Below are 21,008 nucleotides of genomic sequence, written 5' to 3'. Positions count from 1 at the left end.
ACTCAGATTGTTGCGCAGGCGACAGGGCATCATCATGTAGGTACTTTGGCAAAGCATTGTGAGGTTACAAGTCAGTTCCAATCATGCCTTGGGCAACAGCTCGATGGCACTTGAATCACCGCGGATTCTACTTGGAAGAGGAGTCTCGTGTGTAGACTGTTGTGCTTTCATTTCATGCCTATCTTCGTATAGATAAATTAGTGCATGTACAATCATGCTCAATCATGTTGCTGGGGGTATAGTATCGTGATAAACCGATTCCGCTGTCCATGCGCCTCGAAATATGATCAAACTAGAAAGCTTCCAAATTTCGACTCTTCATGACCGCTCGACAGCAGCATTGCGCCTGAGCTCGAATGCCTCAAAGCTGAGGCTGGGTCATCCCTCTTGTACTTTTCCCATCTCTACAAAAGGCCAACGAAAAGAGCACCGAGACCGAAAACGGCACCAGAGGCAATCTTGAGGTTGGAGTTCGCGGCGGCGGAGGAGGTCGCGGCGGAAGCAGATTTGGTGGAGGTGCCCGAGGCAGTGTTCTTCGAGCTTGAACCAGAAGCAGTGCCGGTTACGATAGCTGCGCTAGAGCCGGTGGTGATGGACAGGCCAGTTGGAGCTCCACCGATGATGACGGTTGTGCTCGAGCCAATGGAGACCACGAAAGAGCTGCGCGAAGTGGAGTTTCCGATGTTGATTCCCAAAGTGGTGATGCCTGGAGAAAGGCCGGCTGGCACGATAGCGACGGCTGGCTGAGAGGTCTCGGCGGCAGGTTGTGGGCCATGGCTGAGGGTTGGCATGCCAGTGACAACGCCGTCAGAGTTGGTGAGGGAGAGGAAGTTGGTCATGGTCTGTAAGGCGATTAGCACTTGGCTAGGAAGAGGCGACGGCGTTCGCGACGACTGACGTTGCTGTAAGTGTATGTCGATACGGTGGGCGAGGCAGTCGACGAGGACTCGGATTGCGCGAAGGCAGCGACCACGAATGGCGCGACGGCAAGACCGGCGTAACGCATGTTGAGCGAAGTGTGGTAAATGGAAAATGGAAATGTGGTTGTATGTAGCGACAGCAAGAATTGATAACGACTGAGGTGTGCGGTAAGGGGCAGTGGCCGTTGCGCGCGAGAGTGAGCGAGGGTGAGGCGAGGACGCTTTATATTGGTATTGGCAAATGAATGGAAGCAGGGTGGAAGGCGCTTGGGCCAGCGCGTCAATCTAAATGTCTAGAGACGGCCGCGCCAAATTTCCAAGACTCCGACATGGGTTTCATAGCAACAAGCAGTAGTGTGTTTTCGCCTTCTTCCACACTGTTCACCATACGTGACATTGCCTTGTGCATGCAACTACACCGTGTGCAAAGCTGGTATAGCTGCTTATTACAGCCTCGAAGCTCTAGTAGCGCGTCTTTGAACGCTGGAAATAGCAGCGCTGTCCACGCGCAATTTCTGACTTTGCCCAGGTCATCTTGGCTTCATCTTGGCTGGTCGCCGTCGTGCATGCTTCTGCATCTGCGACTGCATCTCATCACGACAACGCCCGCTGGCCCTCAGACAGACACATCATCATGCCGGACATGACAGACATAGTGGCCTCAGCAATTGGCGTGCTTGTCAATACGAGCTTTCGTGCTCCTAAGAGTCGATCATTTCATTGCCCTCTTCGCATTATTATTATTGCTGAACCAGGCATGTTCCCACATGGTCGGAAGTGGCAACACACGCATGTTTGAGCATGCGACTTGTACAAGGCACCACAACCTACACTAATAATGCTGCTTCACAAGTCCTTTGCGATCCACGTGATCAGGTGAGGAGTTTGGTAAGCTCCGGAAAGGGAAGTCTGGCAGGCTGTGGCCGAAGTGGAAGTTGCAGGAACAGTGCCAGATGGAACGCTTGTGTACGCCGGAGTGGTACCAGGAGTGCCAGTTGGTGCTGGAATACTGCTGTTTCCCGACCAAGTCGTTGCGAGTGTAGTAGGCGTGCTGATTACGTGATCGTCAAAGCCGGCACTGTCGGGTGGAGCCCAAGCTTCCAAGAATGAAGGTCTCTTTAAAGAGAGAACCACGATCTTTGATCCACAGTAAGCATTATGGCAGAGTGACAAGGTGCCTCTCATGCACTTTCTGTCTATGGGAGGGCAGCGTATGTGGTCGCGAGGCTGAACTGGGTCGGCGGGTCTAGCAGCGGCGGTGGCACCGCCGAGGACGTGAAAGAACAGCCTTACGCGGCCTGTGCGGACGTGGTCTTTCTACAGAAGGCCAACTTGTGGTCACCCCATGAGATCACTCTTGAGGCTAGAAGTCCGAGCCGCACTTCAGTGTTTCATGTCGCACGAGAAGCGGCCGATGCTTTCAACAGGCGTTGAACGCGAGGTCGTACACATGAAAGGCGTGGTATAATCATGGTTGAGGCCGCGTCGACATGAGAATACGGAAGCGTTCATCTTGGTGAGACCCAAAGCGTCAGACTTACGTTGAGCTTAGGATAGCTCTTTTGTGCTTCTTTCTTTCGACTGCACTCAACAAGAAGAAGCTATGGCCATTCTAGTGGTCTGAGCAACTGGATGATTTGTCGACATGACGGTATTGAACAGTGCTGTCGCACCAATACCGAGTCAGTCGATTAGCTGTGTGAACAACCCGGTTTTGCAGATAACGAGACCGTTAACCCTGGGTCTCTGCTGCTCATTCATCACTGCCGGTCAAGCCAGGAGACGCGATCGCAGAGTCGTCGTCAGACTCCTCCACATTGAGGTCATTGCTAGGTATTCTGCTGGGAACGTGGCCGAAGTTCCGACGAGCGAGGACTGCTTTCTGCAGTATCTTGAAATACCACGCAAGTGCGCTGGCCATTCGCAATGGTCCTTGGAGTCTGATGTGCAGATACGAGAGAAGAATACGAAATAATGAAAGCAGATCAGGGAACCGAGGAGTGAAGTGCAGACGAAGGCACGGGATTGAACTTTCGGATCGATGTCGGGCAAACTCTCCTTCCAGCCGGATGTCGCAACGGTCGAAGTCGAACAGGTTTGAGTCCTGCTTCAACCAAATGGCCAATAATGCAGGAACACGCTGCTTCGTATGGAGAATCATGCGAACGACAAAGACCGACGCACGGCACCACTGCATGCGCGTTGAAGAACCTGTCGATCGCTAGCCACCCGACGTTTGCAAGAGAATGTACAGTGTATGTATCCACGCGGTGGCATGCGTCGATGCGTACCGTGTGGGCCAGCCAGCCTTAACACGGCTTGCATGCTGTATTGACTGCCGCACTCATGCTAGAAAAGCGACAAGAGGACTCACCTGTACGCGTACAGGTGATACTGTGAATTACAGCTTTGCCGATATATCCCCTTCCTATGCTATCCCAGAACGCCACAACGCTATCACAAGCATGAAAGAATGACTATCCTTCACTTCCCGGCCCATATACTGCAAATTCACGATTCCCTTCATCGGAACTCCACTGCAGGTACTCTGCCACCGTCGTCCACCCATCGCAACTCCAGCTGTTGATATTTCTCGCTCTTGCTGTGGAAGTATATGCCGCTTACACCTCCAGATCTTTGGTCAAAGCAAATGTAGTAGAAACCTTCGAAGCTAGCGCCACTGATCTGTTTTACCCTGTGGTCTGGGACAAGGAAATACTCCTTCCATCGCATGAACAAGTGCTCTTTCTCCCATGGATTCTTAAGCGTGAACAGCGAGTTCTTACTCGCACTCTTGGCTAGCGGTCGCCATGCAGGGAATCGGGCCCAATGTTGAAGGTCGACCTTTTCTGAGGAGCCCCACGTTGGGTGAGATGTACGGAAGAGATATCGAGGTCCTATTATCTCGCCTTCGAAGAACGTGGTGAGGGTAGGGTGGTCGTCCGTGAGGCCTGCGGTCTGTCAGCTCCGCATCAACAAGCGAATGCAGTGTCTTACCTTGTATTCTCAGGTATCCACAGAGTCTGCTCTCCTCCATGTCCACATCTTTCAGCTCGACCTGAACATCATAAACCTGCCTATCACTTTGCTGAGTACCGCGAAATTTACTGCCAGGTCGCAGATAAGATGTAGTCGAATTGAGCCCAAGATATCTCTCACGGTCCAGCTCGGCATAATGCAAATATAGTGGTGATGGCGACGCATTGCTTTCCGACGATATTGCTGTTGATGACATGCTCTGTGCTAGCCTGACATCGCTCTCAGAAGGCGCATCGGGCGAGCCAACCGTGGGCGATGGTGGTTCTGGTAGAATGCCTGCATCATCTACTTCGTTGACCTTTGTGTTCGGCCTGGGAGGCTGCAATCGATCATTCACACTGCGTCTTGCGTCTGACTGCGGCGCATCGTTTGGAGAAGGTATTTGTTCAGGTCGCGCTAGGTTCTCGCGCTGTTCTTCGCTACGATCCGCTCCAGCGGAAGAGAGGTCCGTTCTTTCTACGAGCTGCTCCTGCCTTTGCGTGCGTCGTTCTCTAGCCTCCTCGGGTGGGCATCGCCGTAATTCTTCGTCGAATGATACAACTGTCGAATCGATAATAGTGTCTTCGCTGGGTGTCGGCATTCTTAGGGCACTCGCGTGACGGTTGCGCGCAAGGATATGGAAGCGTGGCTAGAGTTTGGGCTCACGGAAGTGATTTTAAAGGTCATTACAATGTACAAGGAAGGAAGCCCATTCGCACATGCAACCGCATCAAAGACTGCGCCCGAGAAGAGTGTGCGAAAGATGATGTTGTTGTCAATGGTGTAAGTGGTTCGAGATGGGAGACGGCCTGTCGACGGTCTGGATGACGTGCAGTGACTGGCCCCGTCAAAACGCAGCAACACAGCCGAGCTCTTTGACTCTGGAGAAGAACATGGACACGTGCTGCCGAGACACCACAAGAACGCTTGAGAAGAATGTTCTGAGCCGTCTACTCTGCAATCACCCGAACTGAAAAGTGCTCCGCTGTGCAGTTCTAATTTTGAGAGCCTCAGTTGAAGTGCTTGTTGCATGTCTCTGTAACATTCCTGCGCCGAGATCGCAGGGCGGATACCCACCATTCGACAACAGCGGATCTTCCATTGGTATCATCGACTTCATCTCTCATTGTACCAATGTCTCTATGGGAGTGACTTCATTACGACCTTTCACCATGCGCCTGCGAGCCATTCGGTCGGCTATTCTCGGCGGGTCCAGCGGCGTGGACTCCTTCAGGCCACATTCGGTAGCAAGGTCTTGATGCGAACGAACTGGACAATGTTGTATAATTTCCAGATCTGGCAGCGGCCACCTAGATAGGCTTGATCTACAAACGATGCAGTCAGTAATGTGCTGTGTAATCAAAGCAAAACGACGAGCCGTAGACATACTTTGAAGTGAAGTGAGATCAACGAGAAGACCAGAGCTTTCAAGTCTTGCACGAGGTAGTAGAACACCCGCAAGCCCTCTGGATCCTCGGATTCGTTGACGTCGACCAGGGAGCCAATTTTTGCGGTCTGACACAGCGCGCTCAAGTCAGCGAGATCATTCAATTCTCACTCAAGCAAAGTCTCACCTCGAAGGAAATGTGCTCGCCTCCCATGCGAATCTCCAGCTCCTGTCTGCCATCCTTGTTCTTTTGCGGCCACTTTGTATCATCCTCCCTGTTGCCATGTTAGCCCCCTCTATGCAGTGTTGACAATATTCGCTGCGGTACTGACTTCAAAATCTCACTATCTTTGATGATGCGCTTAATCTCGTCCACCATGAGTGAGCTTACGCACACTGTCGCATGTTAGTGTCCCATTCTCGTTAAAATAATTGGTCGAGTCGCATACTCTCTTTTCGAATGAGGGAATCATTCCGATAGTTGGAGTTGTTTGCATATCGTGCGAGAGCGGAACGGCCGTCGCCTACCACTCTGAAGTCGAATTCTGCAGAACTCTCGTGTCAGACGACAGCGCAATACAGCATGTGAGACGAAGATATACCCAAGAACTCATGGCCGAATCTACCGGAGTGTCCAGAGCTGTATCACGGTCAGATGAGGTCTCGTAGATTTCCTGCGCTACTTGGCCTGCAACAATCTGCTTGCGAGAAGGCCAAGAACAGGTCAGGGCTGTCAGCACTTACTAGTAGCGAACGTAGAATGGTTCGGGCGTCTTCTCGCTCATTTTGATGGTCACAGAGAAGGATGGTCCAGAGATCAAGAGAGATCGACGTTCGTAGGTGCAGGCGCAGGCTCGGCAGGGCTGCGAAATGCCAAGCCAAGCATCAAATGGCGGAACAGGGTCCGGCTTGTGAGAGACCACGTTTGAAGTCGGTCCAGGAGCAGGAGAGCAGAGCAGAGCACCACCTCCACCTCCAAATCTGATCCCGCGATCTCTCTCACACACGACGGTCCTCCTCAGCCGTGACTTTCAATTCTGCATCGGCAATTCTTCAGTCTGGGCTCAGAAAACCTACGAAAGCTCCTGACTGGAAGGCACGGACAATTTGGCCAGGGTTGGCGCACTAGAACATTGCCAGCGAGGAGGACTCGCCTCGAATAGACACATATTGGGTTTGCGTGCAATACTCGTCCAAGATGGCGACCTTTCTGGAGCATTCGTACAGCTTAGTCCACCTGGACAATGCTGCGGACCAGCCGTCGCAGCAAGACCTCAAGAACCAGCTGGAGAAGGGAAGCGATGAGATGAAACAGGAAACGATGAAGCGCATATTGACGATCATGCTCAATGGCGACCCGATGCCTGGCTTGCTAATGCACATCATTCGATTCGTTATGCCGAGCAAGAGCAAGCCGCTAAAGAAGCTGTTATATCTGTATTACGAGATATGCCCCAAGCTCGATGCCAGCGGAAAGCTCAAGCAGGAGATGATTCTGGTCTGGTAAGGACATTCGTTGGCGCTGCATAATACCGAGTCCGTGAAGGTGTTGGTGTGCTGATCTTCCGCAGTAACGGTATTCGTATGGACCTGCAACATCCGAACGAGTACATCCGCGGCAACACCCTCCGATTCCTCTGCAAGCTGCGAGAGCCCGAGCTCATTGAACCGCTCCTCGCCCCTGCACGCTCCTGCCTCGAGCACCGTCATTCATACGTGCGCAAGAATGCCGTATTCGCCATCGCTTCCATCTACCAACACTCTGAAGCTCTCATGCCAGATGCTCCAGAGCTCATTCAAAACTTCTTGGAATCTGAAAGTGACAACACCTGCAAGCGCAATGCTTTCGCAGCACTCCTCAGCATCAGCCATGAAAAGGCTCTCGAGTACTTGAGTGGTGTGTTCGAAGGCATTCCCAACTCAAGCGAGCTGCTTCAGCTGGTCGAGCTCGAGTTCATCAGGAAAGATGCTGTACAAAACCAGCATAACAAGGCTCGATACTTGCGCCTCATCTTCGATCTTCTAGAAGCCAAGGACTCGACCGTTGTCTACGAGGCCGCTTCATCTCTCACAGCACTGACAAGCAACCCAGTTGCAGTCAAGGCTGCTGCCGGCAAATTCATTGAATTGGCCATCAAGGAGCCGGACAACAACGTCAAGCTCATTGTGCTCGAAAAAGTGAACTCGCTACGAAAGGCCAACGAGGGCATTCTCGACGACCTTACGATGGAAATCCTACGTGTACTTTCGAGCCCGGATCTTGACGTGCGGAGAAAGGCTCTTGAGCTGGCAATGGACATGGTCTCGAGCAAGAACGTGGAGGAAGTCGTCATGCTGCTCAAAAAAGAGCTTTCCAAGACTGTTGACGAGCAATATGAGAAGAACAACGAATACAGGTCGCTGCTCATCCACTCCATACATCAGTGCGCTATCAAGTTCTCCGAGATTGCGCAGAGCGTGGTTGGATTGCTCATGGACTTCATCTCGGACTTCAACAACGCCTCAGCGGTGGATGTCATCTCATTCGTCAAAGAGGTGGTTGAGAAGTTTCCCAAGATGCGCAGCTCGATCGTTGAGAGGCTGGTGTCCACCCTCAGCGAAGTGCGTGCCGGCAAAGTCTACAGAGGAAGCTTGTGGATCGTCGGAGAGTACTCTTTGGAACAGAATGATATCAAAGAGGCATGGAAGCGAATTCGAGCCAGCTTGGGTGAGATTCCCATTGTTGCATCTGAGGCACGACTGCTTGAAGAGCAGCCTGATGGCGAAGCGGAGCCCAACGACCAAGTCAATGGTCACGCGAAGCCTGCAGCACCCACCGGTTCGCGAAAAGTGCTCGCAGATGGCACATACGCTACGGAAAGCGCACTTACCAGCACAGCTTCGGCTAAAGCGAAGCTTGATGCTGTCAAGGCTGCACAGAAGCCGCCTTTGCGTCAGCTGATTCTGGACGGTGACTACTTCCTCGCCACCGTGCTCTCATCTACATTGACCAAGCTCGTGATGCGCTTTTCGGAAATTTCAGTCGACCAAGCGCGTGTGAATGCTCTCCGCGCCGAAGCCATGCTGATCATGATCTCGATCATCCGTGCTGGCCAGTCACAATTTGTCAAGGCGCCCATTGACGAAGACTCTGTCGATCGTATCATGTCCTGCGTGCGCTCTTTGGCTGAGTTTCAACAAAAGAAGGACCTGGAAGTCGCATTTCTTAACGATACCCGAAAGGCTTTCCGCGACATGGTCCAAGTCGAAGAGAAGAAGCGCGCGGCCAAGGAAGCGCTTTTGCAAGCTAAGAATGCCATTCAAATCGATGACGTGGTGACAATCCGTCAGCTCAAGCCAAAGAACCAGGATGGGGGTGACGAAGCCGAGATCGATCTCGAGAAGGCAACAGGTGGTGACGCCACCACTGAAGACCTTTCCAGTAAGCTGAATCGCGTTGTTCAGCTGACTGGCTTCTCCGATCCGGTCTACGCGGAGGCCTACGTACAGGTGCATCAATTTGACATCATCTTGGACGTGCTTTTGGTCAATCAGACAAGAGAAACGCTTCAGAACTTATCGGTCGAGTTCGCTACGCTAGGAGACCTGAAGGTTGTGGAGAGACCTACGACGCAGAACCTTCCAGGGCTCGACTTTTTGAACGTGCAAGCAACGATCAAAGTATCGTCAACCGACACAGGAGTAATTTTTGGAAATGTTGTTTATGACGGACCTTCCTCCACGGAGAGCAACGTGGTCATCCTGAATGATGTTCACGTCGATATCATGGACTACATCCAGCCAGCACAATGTACAGAGACACAGTTCCGGACCATGTGGACCGAGTTTGAGTGGGAGAACAAGGTTAACATCAACACCAAGATGCCGGCCGGCAAAGGTCTTCGGGAGTTCCTGCAAGCCTTGATGAAAGTAACAAACATGAGCTGTTTGACGCCAGAGGCCAGTCTAGAGGGAGAATGCCAGTTCTTGAGCGCCAATCTCTACGCGCGATCTGTGTTCGGTAAGACGAAAAGTATCTTCTCACGTGCATTGCAATGCTAACTTCTTCTGCAGGCGAGGACGCTCTCGCAAATTTGAGTGTCGAGAAAGAGGGCGAGAATGGGCCTGTCACAGGTTTCATGCGGATACGAAGCAGATCACAAGGCCTAGCCTTGTCGCTGGGATCCCTCAAAGGTTTGAACAAAATCGGAGAATTGGCCTGAGATTTGCCAATGAATAGGACATGATGGATTTGACTTATTGGGCGAGCTTGTGTGGCTACTAGACAGCATGGCGTCCGGCGCCGAGAGTGGAAAAGAAAGCATGATGAGCAAGGTCTACAGAACGGCCGCTGCTCGGAGCATGAGCTGCAAGAAGTTGGGAATCGTGGGACGAAGGCACGGGGCGTCGAAGAGGAGAGCACCTAGATATGCAGGAGAATCGATCGAGAAGTCCAAATTTCGAAGGCAACCTGGCCGCATATCATCATGTCGTTGTTGGTCAGGCTCCTCTCCTGCCAATCCAAGGCTGTGTGTACTGCTCATACCGGGTGAAGCTGGTGGACTGGGGAACCGGGAACCGCCAGCTAGCGTGGCTTCCGTTCTGGCGAATCAAAGAGAAGCGACAAGCGGACTGAGCCGTACGCGTACAGGTATACCCTATCCTCCGATCACACAAGCGCAGCGACTCTGAAGCATTATTTCCAGGTGACATTTTATCCCATCCCATCCCGGCCACTCAAGATGCCACCATGCCTGCAGCCACGGCCCCAGTACCAGCAGCTCCTTCCTTCTTCTCTCCATCTCCCTCTCCTCCTTCTTTCTTCCCGCCTTCTTCCTCGTCTCCAACTCCGCCCTGGCCATCGTGCTCACAGGTCGCGCCGTACAGCTTGATCGCTGCCTTCAGCTCACCGTTCTGGAGTCGCACATAATACCCTGCGTGACCTGATACACAAGTCCCATCGAGCCTGCCCTTGGGCTTTCTGCAGCGGGTCCAGCTCTCCAGAATCCGCTCTCTTGGGTTGAGTCCCTCGATGGAGTGGACTCGAATGGTTCCCGAGGCGAACTTGTCATCTTCAGGGTCTGGGTATGGGTATAGGCGACGATTTACGTTGTACTGCTTCGCCGTGGTGCCTTTGGGGTGGCTCGACTTGTGAGAGTCGCCTTTCTTCTTGAGAGAGTGGGACATGGTGTAGGTGTGGCGAGGGTTGGTCGTGCTGGAGGTGGTGATTGCAGTATGCGGTGCTATAATGCTGCGAGAGGCGATGCTTGGTGGTGTTCGCCATGGTTTGGAGTGTAGAAGTCGCAGGTTGAATTGCGAGTCACCTTGTAGTAGACCTACATCACATGCTAAAGTCTCGTAAGTGAATACAAGTCCACATTCACAGGACTCGAGCATTCACGAGCAATCAGTGTCAGGTGATGAAAATGCTTTTACATGTGCTTCATGAAGTATACAATCTGGAACCTTGATGCTCATCGCAGAGGAACAAGTCGTCGTTGAGAATTTACGGTCTGATATATCTCTCTTGTTTGCCAAATCCAGAATCGCCGGCGTGCTTCGTGCCGATTCTACTCGACAATAGGAAAAGCCAGTTGGACGACCGGATTGGCATGTGATTGATGCTTCAGCGACACGTCCAAGCTTCTAGCCACCTCAAGAACGCTCTTGGTTTTCTCTCCCAACGTGACCTAATCTATATGTGCACTCAACTCCATTGCCAAGCTGATTTCACCGAAAGACTTTGAAGTGGTGACGGTGTGAGCCGATGCAGGATTGACTTGGCATGGAGTCCTTTTCGTTCAGAAGAACATGAATGCTGAGCTGAAACCAGATCTCTTACCGTTACCATAGCTGCTATGACCTTGCAGAGTGGACTTAAAAAGCCACCTCTCCTTGGGTCTTCAATTTTGATTTCCAGCTCCTACCTGGAAATCCCATCTGTATGGGTTTCTCTATGGAGATGTATTACTGATCGGATTGATGAGTTGTAGTTCAGAGAGACATGAATTGTCGTCACCAGATCACATCACTTACACTTGGTTTCCTCAGCAGGGATGACCAGGACCTATGCTTCTATTTCGCAGCAATACCATAGTAAGCCTGATCTTGAAGAGTGAGCAAAGGCATGTGAGCTGTGGCGTACGATCACCTGCCGGGCATCAAGCACGGTTGACTCTGCAATCTAGGAAGGGGCTATACATTCGGCCGCTTGCTATTTGTCCTTAGCATCAATGATATTCCGTCGGGGTGAGTGGGAGGCTGTGGATTGCCCACAACGCTCAAACACAATTCAACTCCACGCTGAAGAGCCATTAAGTAACAACGGATTTGATTTCGTTGCTATGGTCGTTTCGACTTCGATGAGTCAGTCATTCACGTTCTTATGCACATCCAACCACCGGGGAGGATTTTCTCCTTCTCGCTTTCTAACAGATGCCCTTCTCAAGCGCCGCTACCGAGACCATTGGTGGGCTTCTCTTGACACTGACGACATTCTTGCAGCCACCATATACCTCCAGACCATTCTCCTCACTCATCTTGCGCTCCACGACCCTCGTTGGTGGGAAATGCGCAGGAACTGGTTGCAATCGCTCATCCCACGCGTAACGCTGGCCTTGCTTGGAATTTGGCGTGATGGGAGCTGGCCACGTCGAAGTTCCGCTGTTGGAGTGAGGCTGGCCTGGCATGGTAGAAGTTGAGATCGCAGTTGCCATAGCTGCACGCGTTTTCTGAATCTAGCGAACACTTAGTAATCTCCCACACCAACAGGGCATTTATTGAACTTACGTGGCGAGACTTGCAGACTAAGCAGTTCTCAACGTTGCATTGCAACGCATAGACAGGTCTTGGTGCCTGGACATTGCCATAGGTGGTGACAGATCCGAGACCGGCGACGAGTGACTTGTGGTGTACGCACTTGATGGAGTAGCCGATGGGTGGGCCATGATAATCGGACGGAATGTCATCGTCTTCTGCTTCTTTCGACAATTTGGCGACACTCTTGAAGGCAGGCTCGGGGAGCAGTGGCACTGCTGGTTTGATGGAGTAGGCTTTGCCAGCTTTTGTCTTGCATGCTTGCGTGGTCCCAGTGCCGCGCGATGCTGTCTGCTGCTTTGAAGGTCTCAAAAATGCCAGTGGTGTGACTGCCGGTGCCGTAGCGTAGGAGATGTAGCTAGATCTGACGGTTTCATGGTGGCGAGGGGGTGCAGACGGAGTCAGGACGGGCCAATCGATTGGCGTGGCGCAATCGGCCATGATGTCCATGTCGCTGGCAATCTGGTCGGGTTTGTTGCTCATAAGATGTTACGCTTGTTCGCCAAAAGCTCAGGTCTGAGAGTCGTGTTCGCGCGGACTGAAGATGTTGTGCTGGCAAATGTCTTGGACGCGAATCGACTCAGAAAGAGCCGGACGTGTCTCGAGTAAATACAAATCAATCTTGATGAATGCATTGTCGGCTGAATAACATTGTTCGAGAATAGCACTGTTGTTGCGACAATAGCAAGTTGTTTCAGAATTTCAACTTCACTCAATGGCACTTTTGCCCCACCTGGCCCGCAACAATTCGTCAATCTTGGCTGCATCATTCACTCATTCGTCGTAATAATGTACATTCTGTGGCGTGTCTTGTTTTCATGCATCGTACTCGTACAATCCCTCGCCTTGCCCAGAGAACCGCCTGTGGTTTCGAGCGGCAATATTTTGGACATCTGCTTCTTCCTCTAGCTGGTTTGGGCCAAAACCACCCCAGCCTCTGAATTCTTGCGCCATCTTGACAGCGGACTTGAGGTAGAACTGGTTGGCATCACCCCATGTCTTGCTTGCCTCATGCATACATCGCAACGCCTTGACAAAATGGGCATCTGTGCGCCATTTGCTCTTGAGAGCTTTCTCGGTGACGAACTGCCAATCGCGGCCCTCCAGCTCCACCAGCTTGATATTGTCGATGTTGATCTTGGGTCTCAACTGTGCAATGTACACCAGCAATGTGAAGAGCCACCATTGTCGGACGAGAGAGATATGGTGTTTGTTAGGCAGAGTTGGCAGGAGAGTTCGTACAGCGTGCGAGCTGGTCAAGAGGTGAACTCCAAAGAAGTCATACCCCTTGTCGTTGGAAGGTTCTTCGGCCGCCACTACAAGCGCGACCGCGAGCTTCTGCGACTCGGCGAATTGCTCAGTTGGCTTCTTCAGATCCCAGGAATTCCAGTACTCTAAAGCTGCGGCCGCCAGCTCCTCATTGCCAAGTATTTTATCTATATTGTCGCTGCCGAGATGATCGGATAAATTGTTGAATCTGGTGTCATTGCGAACCCGCTCCAAAATGCCGAAGAGCGAGTCTGTGGGGTTTGGGGCCGGCTTGGTGTATTTCGGGTTGTCAAGGAAGACGTGCCAGTCGTTGTAGAAACAAGCGGCAAGCCCCAGAGCTTCAACTGCCACTGTACGGGATGAGAGCTCTTCTGCATAGCCCAAGTGGATGAGTGGATGTGCGAGGCCAGCGATCAGGTTATTGATGAGAGGCTCTTTCCCGGAAAGCAGGAAGTGATTCAAGAGGGCATGCCAGTCGTAGCCATGTTGGACGAGCTGATCTTCAAAGAAATCAATGAAGGCCCGTTGGTATCTATCACAGGCTGTAAGCCGTTGTTCGCAACTAACTCCCAGCACGAGCACACATACTCTCTCTTTCCCAAGAAGTCTCGCCAGTCGTGCAAAGCGATCTCTCCCGGACTGTCTTGCCATGGCTCTAGATGCTTGCTTTCCGCCTCATAGATGTGTGTCAGCTCATCGTGATCGGCGCCAAAGATGTAGGCTGAGCCGAGGATATGGGGGGTGTGGTTGTGGAAGCGGAGGTTGTTGTAGATGATGCTGTAATTAATGTGATTCGCCTTGAGCAGGTGCTTCAGCGTGCGAGCTCTTTTCTCGGCTCGCTCCTCGACGTCGTGGATGTCGGCCTTGGGGAGTTTGATCCCGCCGCTGAGCTGACCCCACGACGGCAGCGGCGGCAGCGAGGGTAGTGTGAACTGTGAGAACATAGCCGGTATAGGTGGGATGCCTAGGTCGAGCGGCAGTATAGAGTGTACTCTTGGGATTACTGCTGCTGCTGCCAAAAGGCACAAGACATGCTCGGCTGAGATACGGATACGAGACCCAAGCTCCGGTAGACGTTGACCTCGTGGCAGTAGCTCATGGTATAGTTATGCCCCACTTTCACGTGCTCCACGGACTTCTTACCCCAAGTGGTAGCTAGGGATGTGGGTTTACAGCCTCCTCAAGATCCGGACCATGTACACTGTATGATACACTAGTGTATACCAGTGTATATACATCGGCTATGCCCGATTCCCGAATACTAGAATATCCGAGTAATATTAAGTAGCTTGGCGGGTTATAGCTGCTGAGAGCTCGCCCAAAAGAGTCGTATATACACCCTGATTAAGCGAGATGGCGGACGGGGGTAATCCCCGGAAAAGGCAGCTAGCTTGAAAACGTTAGACCTGAACTTTTTGAAGGTGCGGATAATTCCTTTAGATAGTACGCTAGCCTTGATCAGTGAGATCCCGTTTTCAGGGATTACCCCCTTCCGCCATCTCGCTTAATCAGGGTGTATGGTGTATTGTGGAGCGTATACACTATCTATAGGTTAGTAGACTCTGTTGCTGGTGGTAGCCGATGGCACTTGGTTGGTTGCCGGCGTGCCGCGGCTCTTGGGGCGCTACCGATGTGGGACCGATATTTTCCGCTCGACGGCCTAGTAGATATCTATTGTAATCTATAGATACAATAGGGCTAGCGTAACAGCGTACGCCGCGGCTCTAAGTATAGTGCTCTAGTCTGCCCTTTCCTTCCCATTACTGCTAGCAATAAAATGCACACGAATACGAGCACGACATGCAACACCTTCATCTTCCACGCTGCCCGCTTCTATGCCCCGTCTAACGACGACCGCACGTAATAATAAGCTGCTTCCACTTTTGCAGCACTATTCTACACGTCATGGTCCGCAAACGGGCGTTGGGAACGCTGGCGCTATGCTCAGCATCTGCATTTGCCCAGCTTGCCTCCACCGATGCAATCGCAAGTGTAATCAATAACACTGGAGTTGTCCCAGCCAACCTGGTCGACCTCGCAGCACAATATCTGGCTGGGGAAGCGAATAACACTCAACAAGCAATCATCGCAGCCTTGTCGCAACCTGGAGTAGATCCACAGAAATTGACTGATCCAGAGCACTACTATTCATATGGCCATTCGCCACCTGTATATCCGTCGCCGGAAGGTAAAGGGGACGGTCTCTGGGCCAATGCCTACGCTCAAGCCAAAGCCATGGTAGCAGCCATGAGCAACGAGGAGAAAAACAACGTCACCATTCCAGCAAAGGACAATCGAAAATGCTCTGGCTTTACGGGTTCGGTCGAGAGAATGGGATTTCCAGGCATCTGCCTGAATGATGGTCCCACCGGCGTGCGGACAGCGGAGAACGTCAGTGGATTCCCAGCCCAGATTTCCATTGGTGCAACCTGGGATCGTGGTCTTGCCTACCAAAGAGCATACCAAATGGGCAAGGAGTTCAAAGCTAAAGGCGTCAATGTCGCTTTGGGCCCAGTAGTAGGGCCTCTCGGTCGAGTGGCCAAAGGCGGGAGGAATTGGGAAGGCTTCACAAACGATCCTTATCTCGCTGGCCAGCTCGTTGACCCGGCAGTGCGAGGACTCCAGCAGTCTGTCGTTGCTTGCGTAAAGCATTTTATTGGTAACGAGCAAGAGACCAATCGCAATCCTTTTCTGCAAGGCTTCTTGGCTCCAATCGGTATCAATCTCAACAACTCAGTATCCTCAAACATCGACGATAAGACAATCCACGAATTGTACCTGTTCCCCTTCTACGACGCAGTATATGCTGGCGTAGGCTCTGTGATGGGAAGCTATAACAGAGTCAACAATTCATACGCATGTCAAAATAGCAAGATCTTGAATGGTCTACTCAAGACGGAGCTCGGATTCCAAGGGTTCACACTTTGCGACTGGTATGGACAGCACACGGGCATTGCAAGCGCTGAAGCAGGCCTTGATATGGTAATGCCGAGCGATCTCTACTGGGGAAATAACCAGCTTGCCACGGCAGTCAAGAATGGATCGATGAATAGCACTAGACTCGATGATATGGCTACTCGCATCCTGGCAGGTAAGTTTGGAATTCAATTTATTTGCTACATAGTGCGCTAATCAATGCTTCAGCGTGGCACCGCTTCGCTCCTCTGAGCAGCCCGGGCATGGATTCTCATAATGACACCGATGCCCGTGATGCTGGGTCAGCCCAGATAGCCTTCCAAGCTGCCGTCGATTCTCATGTCCTTGTGAAGAACATCGATGGCGCATTGCCCCTAAAGAAACCAAAGTCCATGTCTGTCTTCGGATACGACGCGATCGGCGGCATCAACACTTCGGTGCCCGATGCCAGTCTGTATGCAGTGTCGCTGGAGAATACATTGAAGTACACGAATGGCGAAGATTTCACCTATCTTCAAGCATTGCTTTTGGCCGCGGCGGTCGCGCCTGCTGACATTAGCATCCCGGAGGTGGCTTTCAATGGAACGTTAAAGACTGGAGGCGGATCAGGAGGTCAAACGCCCACCATCACCTTTGCACCGTACGACTCTTTGCTACGGCAAGCTGCAGTTGATGGAACCACGCTACACACAGACTTTACCTCTCAAAATCCGACAGTGGTTGATGCCAGTGGCCCGTGTCTTGTCCTGATCAATTCGCAGTCTTCGGAGTCGGCGGACAGGACAACGCTGGCCGATGAATGGAGCGACACCTTGGTCACCAACGTTGCCGACCAATGCAGCGGCACGATCGTCATAATCCACAACGCTGGAATTCGCCTGGTCGATCGATGGATAGATCACGCCAATGTGACCGCCGTTATATTTGCCCACTTGCCTGGCCAAGCTTCTGGCGAGGCGCTTACAGAGATTCTCTATGGCCGACAGTCTCCGTCTGGCCGCCTGCCATACACTGTTGCGCATAACGAGTCCGACTATGGGGCTCTCCTGAATCCCACACTACCGACCCCCCAGGATCCTCAATACTCTCAAAGCAATTTCTCTGAGGGCATCTACATTGACTACCGGCATTTCCTGAAGAACAACATCGCCCCGAGGTACGCTTTCGGCTATGGCTTGACGTATACGACCTTTAGCTATTCGAACTTGAGCACGTCTCTCGCACCTGGCATGTCTCACAGTCTCTCTCCTCCGGACGCATCAGCCACGACGCCGCCACCAGAGGGTGGATTGGCCTCGCTCTATGACATCCTTGCTAACGTCACGATCACTGTCGAAAATACCGGCTCAGTCGCAGCAGCCGAAGTTGCGCAGTTATATATCAACATCCCCAACAGCGGAGTGGAGAAGCAACTGAGAGGCTTCGATAAGAAGTGGATCAAGCCAGGACAGTCAGCAAGCTACCGTTTCCCGCTGCGAAGAAGGGATCTAAGCATTTGGGATGTTGAGGAGCAGCAGTGGATGCTCCAAAATGGGAAATATGGGATTATGGTAGCAAAGAGTGTCGCGGACATACTGCTTACCGACAGTTTTACCCTGGCATGAGTGCTCATCTAGGCGGAAATGTAGACATTAGATCTCGTTGTCAGTAATATTGTTGTAGGTCGCGAGCGGAGCGTCAAATGCAGTTGGCTAATTCGAGCTGCGGCAAGACTTACAACTCGTAGAATCCTTTTCGAGTGAGTATGCTTGTGGCCAAGTCGAAGGGCATACAGAGTGTAGGCGATTGGTGATCGAATCCCACCATCAGTAAGTCGTTTCGTTCAGTAGTCGTAATGCATGCAGTAAAAGCGCGCTCAAGTGCGAAAAGATCTTTTCCCTCCGGCCCTTGAGCTCGGTCACGATGTGCCTTCAATGAGCGAAATGTTCCACGCGGCTCCAAGGTAACGCTGGGACTTTTGGTGGTATTCTCGGAGCGTTTTCAGCTCGGGCTCGCGATGTATGTATATTACAGCCAACTCCTCGCCAATGCCAACCATCGCTATGCAAATTCGATGCGTTTACTCTTCGTCATCATCGTCCACGACACGACGTCTCTTGGTTCTTTGCTGCTGCGGAATGTCATCATCAATCTCGCCGTCGGCATCTGCATCATCGCCCAGACCGCTGTTCTCCGCCGATAGTGCTGGCGCGGGTCTTCGCTTTTCTCTCGCTTGTTCAACAATGCCATCATCTGGATCCTCGTCATCCTCGACCACTTCCTCTTCGTCACTGGGCGCCACGAAGTCATCTTCTTGGTCGTAGCTGTCTTCTCTTGTGAAGCGCTTACGACCGAAATCTTCGTCGTCACTATACTCGCTATTCCTCCTTCTTCGCGGCTTAGCGCGAGGTTTGCCGGCTGATGGTCGGCCACGATCGATGCCGCCTTCCTCGTCATCTTCGAGCATGCCAACATTGAGGCCACCATATCGACCAGAAGACAGACCAGCACGACCGAGGGCTCTGTCTGTTCGTAATCGCTCGCGCTCTTGAGCGTTCTCGCGTCGCTTTCTGTCACGCAAGGCTTGCTTCTCTGCCTTCTCCGCTTCGAGACGCTGTAGTTCTGGATCCACCTCTGTAGCCTCGAGCTGACCGGTAGCGCCTGCGACTTTGGTTGCGTTCGCTGCTGAGGCGAGCGCAGCTTGCAGTCGCTCAATGGCATCATCTTTGACATTCTCAGTCTGCTTGATAGACAAGCCAGCGGTAATTTTGTGTGTCACTCGAAGCGCCTCTGCCTCTTGCACCGGCGCAACAAGGTATGTGAAAGCGTCCTTTTTAGGGTCGTACTTCTCGTCCAGCGGTTGTCCTTGTCTGCCGCCTTTGGTACCTCCCGTGACGCTCGTTGGAGTCGGTTTGATGGGATTTCTCTGGGGCGGTGCCAGAGGATTACCATCAATCTCGTACTGTGTAGCAGGATCAGATGCTAGCTGCAGCGTAATCGATCCATCAGACCAGCGGTTTATGCGTGCATTTGACTGGAGGATCGACGGGTCTGAGGGGGAATGCCGCCATCGGATGGTGGTCATTGCGGTGTTGAAAGCTGAGAAGGTGGCAGATGCTGGCTTTCTCGAGTGATGATCGGTCTTTGGCGGCTGGAATGTGGTATTCTGCCAGGCTTCAGGCTCAATGGACATGAATTCCGGCACCTTGAGCAGGTACATCTCGCCATCGCTAGGCTCTGGTACAGGCTGCCGTGCGACTTCCATGTCCATTGAAAGCATTTCGCGCTCCTCATACTGCTCCTGCGCCTCTTCCTGGGTCTGTCGATCTTGTCTGCCTTCGTCGTCGCCGGAATCGAGCTCCTCATCATCCAGACCGCGTCTATACCTTCACGTTAGCTGAGCCATCCTGTACGCTGGATCCGCTGCGGCCTACATAGGCTTCTCCCCTGGCCCATCTCCAGCATCACCGTGCCCGTCGTTGTCGCCGAACAAGTCATCACCGCCCTCATCATCGTCGCTTCCGACTGGCTGCACCGCTGGCACTTTTCGCCGCGACGTCTGCACATCGTCGTCATCGTCGTCGTCGTTCATGTCGCCGGTCGCGCCAGTTGTGCCGTCTTTTCCTAGTACTTCGTCTTCATCTCCAAAGCGCTCTGCCGCCGGCGACTGCTCTGCGGACATGATGTGAACGATGCGCGGCCACACCAGGCCTGTTTTTCGTGTCCAATGCGCGTTCAGATGCGGTCGTGTCAGGTTTGGCCAGCGTTGTTATCCGATGTAGTAGTAATAGGAGCCGAAGACTCAAATCGGTGTGCTTACTTGATGTGCGGTGAATCGAAATGCGACTCGCAATAGTGAGGTCGGCTTCACTTCTCGCGCTTCACAGGCCTCGCCGCGCCGCGCGTTTTCGCAAAGGGAAGTCGCGACTCAGCGGGGCGGGGCGGGGCGGGGCGGGGCGAGCCGGGATGAAGCTGCAGATGAAACTCGCCGGGGTTTGACGCTGAGCCCTTGATCAACTTCAGCGCAGAGCCAGAGCCTCCTTTCATCACACGACAGTGCGAGACGTTGTGCAATCTTTCGTTCCTTATTTTGCATTCCCCCCGGCCACCAGCGACGCCCTCCCGACATTACATCAGCCAGGCTGCGAACATGTCGTCCTGGATGAACAATCTGTGAGTAAGATAAGCTTTCCTTTCTGGCAAGTCGGCGAGCGTTGGACGAAGTTTGGAGACGTGCATGGTGCGGAGCAAGCAAGCACGACGTCTCCGGTCTGACCTGACCGCTGCTCCTTTCCGACATTATTCGCTCCCTCCGCCGCGGCCTCTTTTTGGACGACATCGCTTGGACTGCGGAGAGGTTGGAAGCAGTGCTTGGATGCAATCAACGGCAGGTGCTACGCAAAGGAAGGTAATGTTGCCCTCGTTGCTTCCCTGGCCCCCCAACCCGGATCGGATCTGCTCGACATGCCGCATGCTCTGTCTGCATGGCTGCCGAGGACTACGGATGGACGTTCAAGATACTTGTCAAAGCCCCTCATGACTTGGACACTTCCTCCAACCTTCGAAAGGCAGACTCACTTGCCCTCGCCAATGCTCGAATCCTCATCCGTCCTACCAGCACGACGTTGCAACACAGCTATTGCCATTGCCAGCTTGTCTCTTCCAGCACTGTGGCTACTGCTCTTTACGATGCTCCAAGCATGCATTGCTCCTCGTCATCTCAG

At 52.5% G+C, this 21,008-nt stretch overlaps 9 protein-coding genes across 9 annotated transcripts; 3 read left to right on the top strand and 6 right to left on the bottom strand.

Moving 5' to 3' along the window:
* Window positions 1–144: 144 nt before the first annotated feature.
* On the bottom strand, window positions 145–1,152 carry MYCFIDRAFT_86169 (uncharacterized protein). The gene is made up of 2 exons (XM_007922468.1): window positions 899–1,152; window positions 145–842 (listed from the first exon to the last, which is right to left on the bottom strand). The coding sequence occupies exons 1-2, from the start codon at window positions 1,004–1,006 to the stop codon at window positions 405–407; spliced, it is 546 nt and encodes a 181-aa protein (XP_007920659.1). The 5' UTR covers window positions 1,007–1,152; the 3' UTR covers window positions 145–404.
* Window positions 1,153–3,443: 2,291 nt separating this feature from the next.
* On the bottom strand, window positions 3,444–4,059 carry MYCFIDRAFT_120089 (uncharacterized protein; the record flags this gene model as incomplete). Its single annotated transcript, XM_007923607.2, has 2 exons — window positions 3,444–3,871; window positions 3,918–4,059. Coding segments are annotated over 2 exons (570 nt in total), but the record flags the coding sequence as incomplete, so codon positions are not given.
* An 876-nt stretch (window positions 4,060–4,935) lies between these two features.
* On the bottom strand, window positions 4,936–6,134 carry MYCFIDRAFT_55492 (uncharacterized protein). The gene is made up of 7 exons (XM_007921965.1): window positions 6,070–6,134; window positions 5,928–5,965; window positions 5,775–5,870; window positions 5,658–5,721; window positions 5,513–5,600; window positions 5,328–5,453; window positions 4,936–5,263 (listed from the first exon to the last, which is right to left on the bottom strand). Exons 1-7 carry the CDS (start codon window positions 6,108–6,110, stop codon window positions 5,249–5,251), a joined length of 468 nt encoding a protein of 155 aa, XP_007920156.1. The 5' UTR covers window positions 6,111–6,134; the 3' UTR covers window positions 4,936–5,248.
* A 389-nt stretch (window positions 6,135–6,523) lies between these two features.
* Window positions 6,524–9,527, top strand: MYCFIDRAFT_25877 (uncharacterized protein; the record flags this gene model as incomplete). The annotated part of the gene is made up of 3 exons (XM_007921528.1): window positions 6,524–6,828; window positions 6,897–9,325; window positions 9,379–9,527. 3 exons carry the CDS (start codon window positions 6,524–6,526, stop codon window positions 9,525–9,527), a joined length of 2,883 nt encoding a protein of 960 aa, XP_007919719.1.
* Window positions 9,528–9,973: 446 nt separating this feature from the next.
* Window positions 9,974–10,701, bottom strand: MYCFIDRAFT_170523 (uncharacterized protein; the record flags this gene model as incomplete). The annotated part of the gene is made up of 4 exons (XM_007923606.1): window positions 9,974–9,990; window positions 10,016–10,040; window positions 10,069–10,640; window positions 10,683–10,701. The coding sequence occupies 4 exons, from the start codon at window positions 10,699–10,701 to the stop codon at window positions 9,974–9,976; spliced, it is 633 nt and encodes a 210-aa protein (XP_007921797.1).
* Window positions 10,702–10,724: 23 nt separating this feature from the next.
* On the top strand, window positions 10,725–11,479 carry MYCFIDRAFT_170522 (uncharacterized protein; the record flags this gene model as incomplete). Its single annotated transcript, XM_007923605.1, has 8 exons — window positions 10,725–10,742; window positions 10,788–10,897; window positions 10,935–10,989; window positions 11,029–11,063; window positions 11,096–11,103; window positions 11,128–11,290; window positions 11,327–11,400; window positions 11,439–11,479. 8 exons carry the CDS (start codon window positions 10,725–10,727, stop codon window positions 11,477–11,479), a joined length of 504 nt encoding a protein of 167 aa, XP_007921796.1.
* Window positions 11,480–12,936: 1,457 nt separating this feature from the next.
* Window positions 12,937–14,333, bottom strand: MYCFIDRAFT_185437 (uncharacterized protein; the record flags this gene model as incomplete). The annotated part of the gene is made up of 2 exons (XM_007923604.1): window positions 12,937–13,931; window positions 14,030–14,333. The coding sequence occupies 2 exons, from the start codon at window positions 14,331–14,333 to the stop codon at window positions 12,937–12,939; spliced, it is 1,299 nt and encodes a 432-aa protein (XP_007921795.1).
* Window positions 14,334–14,742: 409 nt separating this feature from the next.
* On the top strand, window positions 14,743–18,020 carry MYCFIDRAFT_206185 (glycoside hydrolase family 3 protein; the record flags this gene model as incomplete). The annotated part of the gene is made up of 9 exons (XM_007923603.1): window positions 14,743–14,755; window positions 14,794–14,810; window positions 14,869–14,916; window positions 14,968–14,993; window positions 15,184–15,249; window positions 15,279–16,484; window positions 16,514–17,865; window positions 17,894–17,909; window positions 17,941–18,020. 9 exons carry the CDS (start codon window positions 14,743–14,745, stop codon window positions 17,954–17,956), a joined length of 2,760 nt encoding a protein of 919 aa, XP_007921794.1. The 3' UTR covers window positions 17,957–18,020.
* A 78-nt stretch (window positions 18,021–18,098) lies between these two features.
* Window positions 18,099–20,107, bottom strand: MYCFIDRAFT_86164 (uncharacterized protein). The gene is made up of 2 exons (XM_007922467.1): window positions 19,719–20,107; window positions 18,099–19,664 (listed from the first exon to the last, which is right to left on the bottom strand). The coding sequence occupies exons 1-2, from the start codon at window positions 19,964–19,966 to the stop codon at window positions 18,365–18,367; spliced, it is 1,548 nt and encodes a 515-aa protein (XP_007920658.1). The 5' UTR covers window positions 19,967–20,107; the 3' UTR covers window positions 18,099–18,364.
* Window positions 20,108–21,008: the final 901 nt, after the last annotated feature.

Source organism: Pseudocercospora fijiensis (assembly GCF_000340215.1).
Source record: "Pseudocercospora fijiensis CIRAD86 unplaced genomic scaffold MYCFIscaffold_1, whole genome shotgun sequence".
NCBI classification, from domain to species: Eukaryota; Fungi; Ascomycota; class Dothideomycetes; order Mycosphaerellales; family Mycosphaerellaceae; genus Pseudocercospora; species Pseudocercospora fijiensis.
The sequence above is the reverse complement of the archived record's forward strand: the minus strand, read 5'-3'. Positions and strand labels throughout refer to the sequence as shown.

Bases quoted from the DNA above. Each gene is read 5' to 3' on its own strand.
- MYCFIDRAFT_86169 (XM_007922468.1), bottom strand. From the start codon at position 1,006: ATGCGTTACGCCGGTCTTGCCGTCGCGCCATTCGTGGTCGCTGCCTTC. The intron at 843-898 runs GTCAGTCGTCGC...ATCGCCTTACAG, and splicing joins CGACATACACTTACAGCAAC to ACCATGACCAACTTCCTCTC.
- MYCFIDRAFT_55492 (XM_007921965.1), bottom strand. From the start codon at position 6,110: ATGAGCGAGAAGACGCCCGAACCATTCTACGTTCGCTACTA. The intron at 5,871-5,927 runs GTATATCTTCGT...AGAGTTCTGCAG, and splicing joins ATTCGGCCATGAGTTCTTGG to AATTCGACTTCAGAGTGGTA. The intron at 5,601-5,657 runs GTCAGTACCGCA...ACATGGCAACAG, and splicing joins AAAGATAGTGAGATTTTGAA to GGAGGATGATACAAAGTGGC.
- MYCFIDRAFT_86164 (XM_007922467.1), bottom strand. From the start codon at position 19,966: ATGTCCGCAGAGCAGTCGCCGGCGGCAGAGCGCTTTGGAGATGAAGAC. The intron at 19,665-19,718 runs GTAGGCCGCAGC...GTGAAGGTATAG, and splicing joins GGGCCAGGGGAGAAGCCTAT to ACGCGGTCTGGATGATGAGG.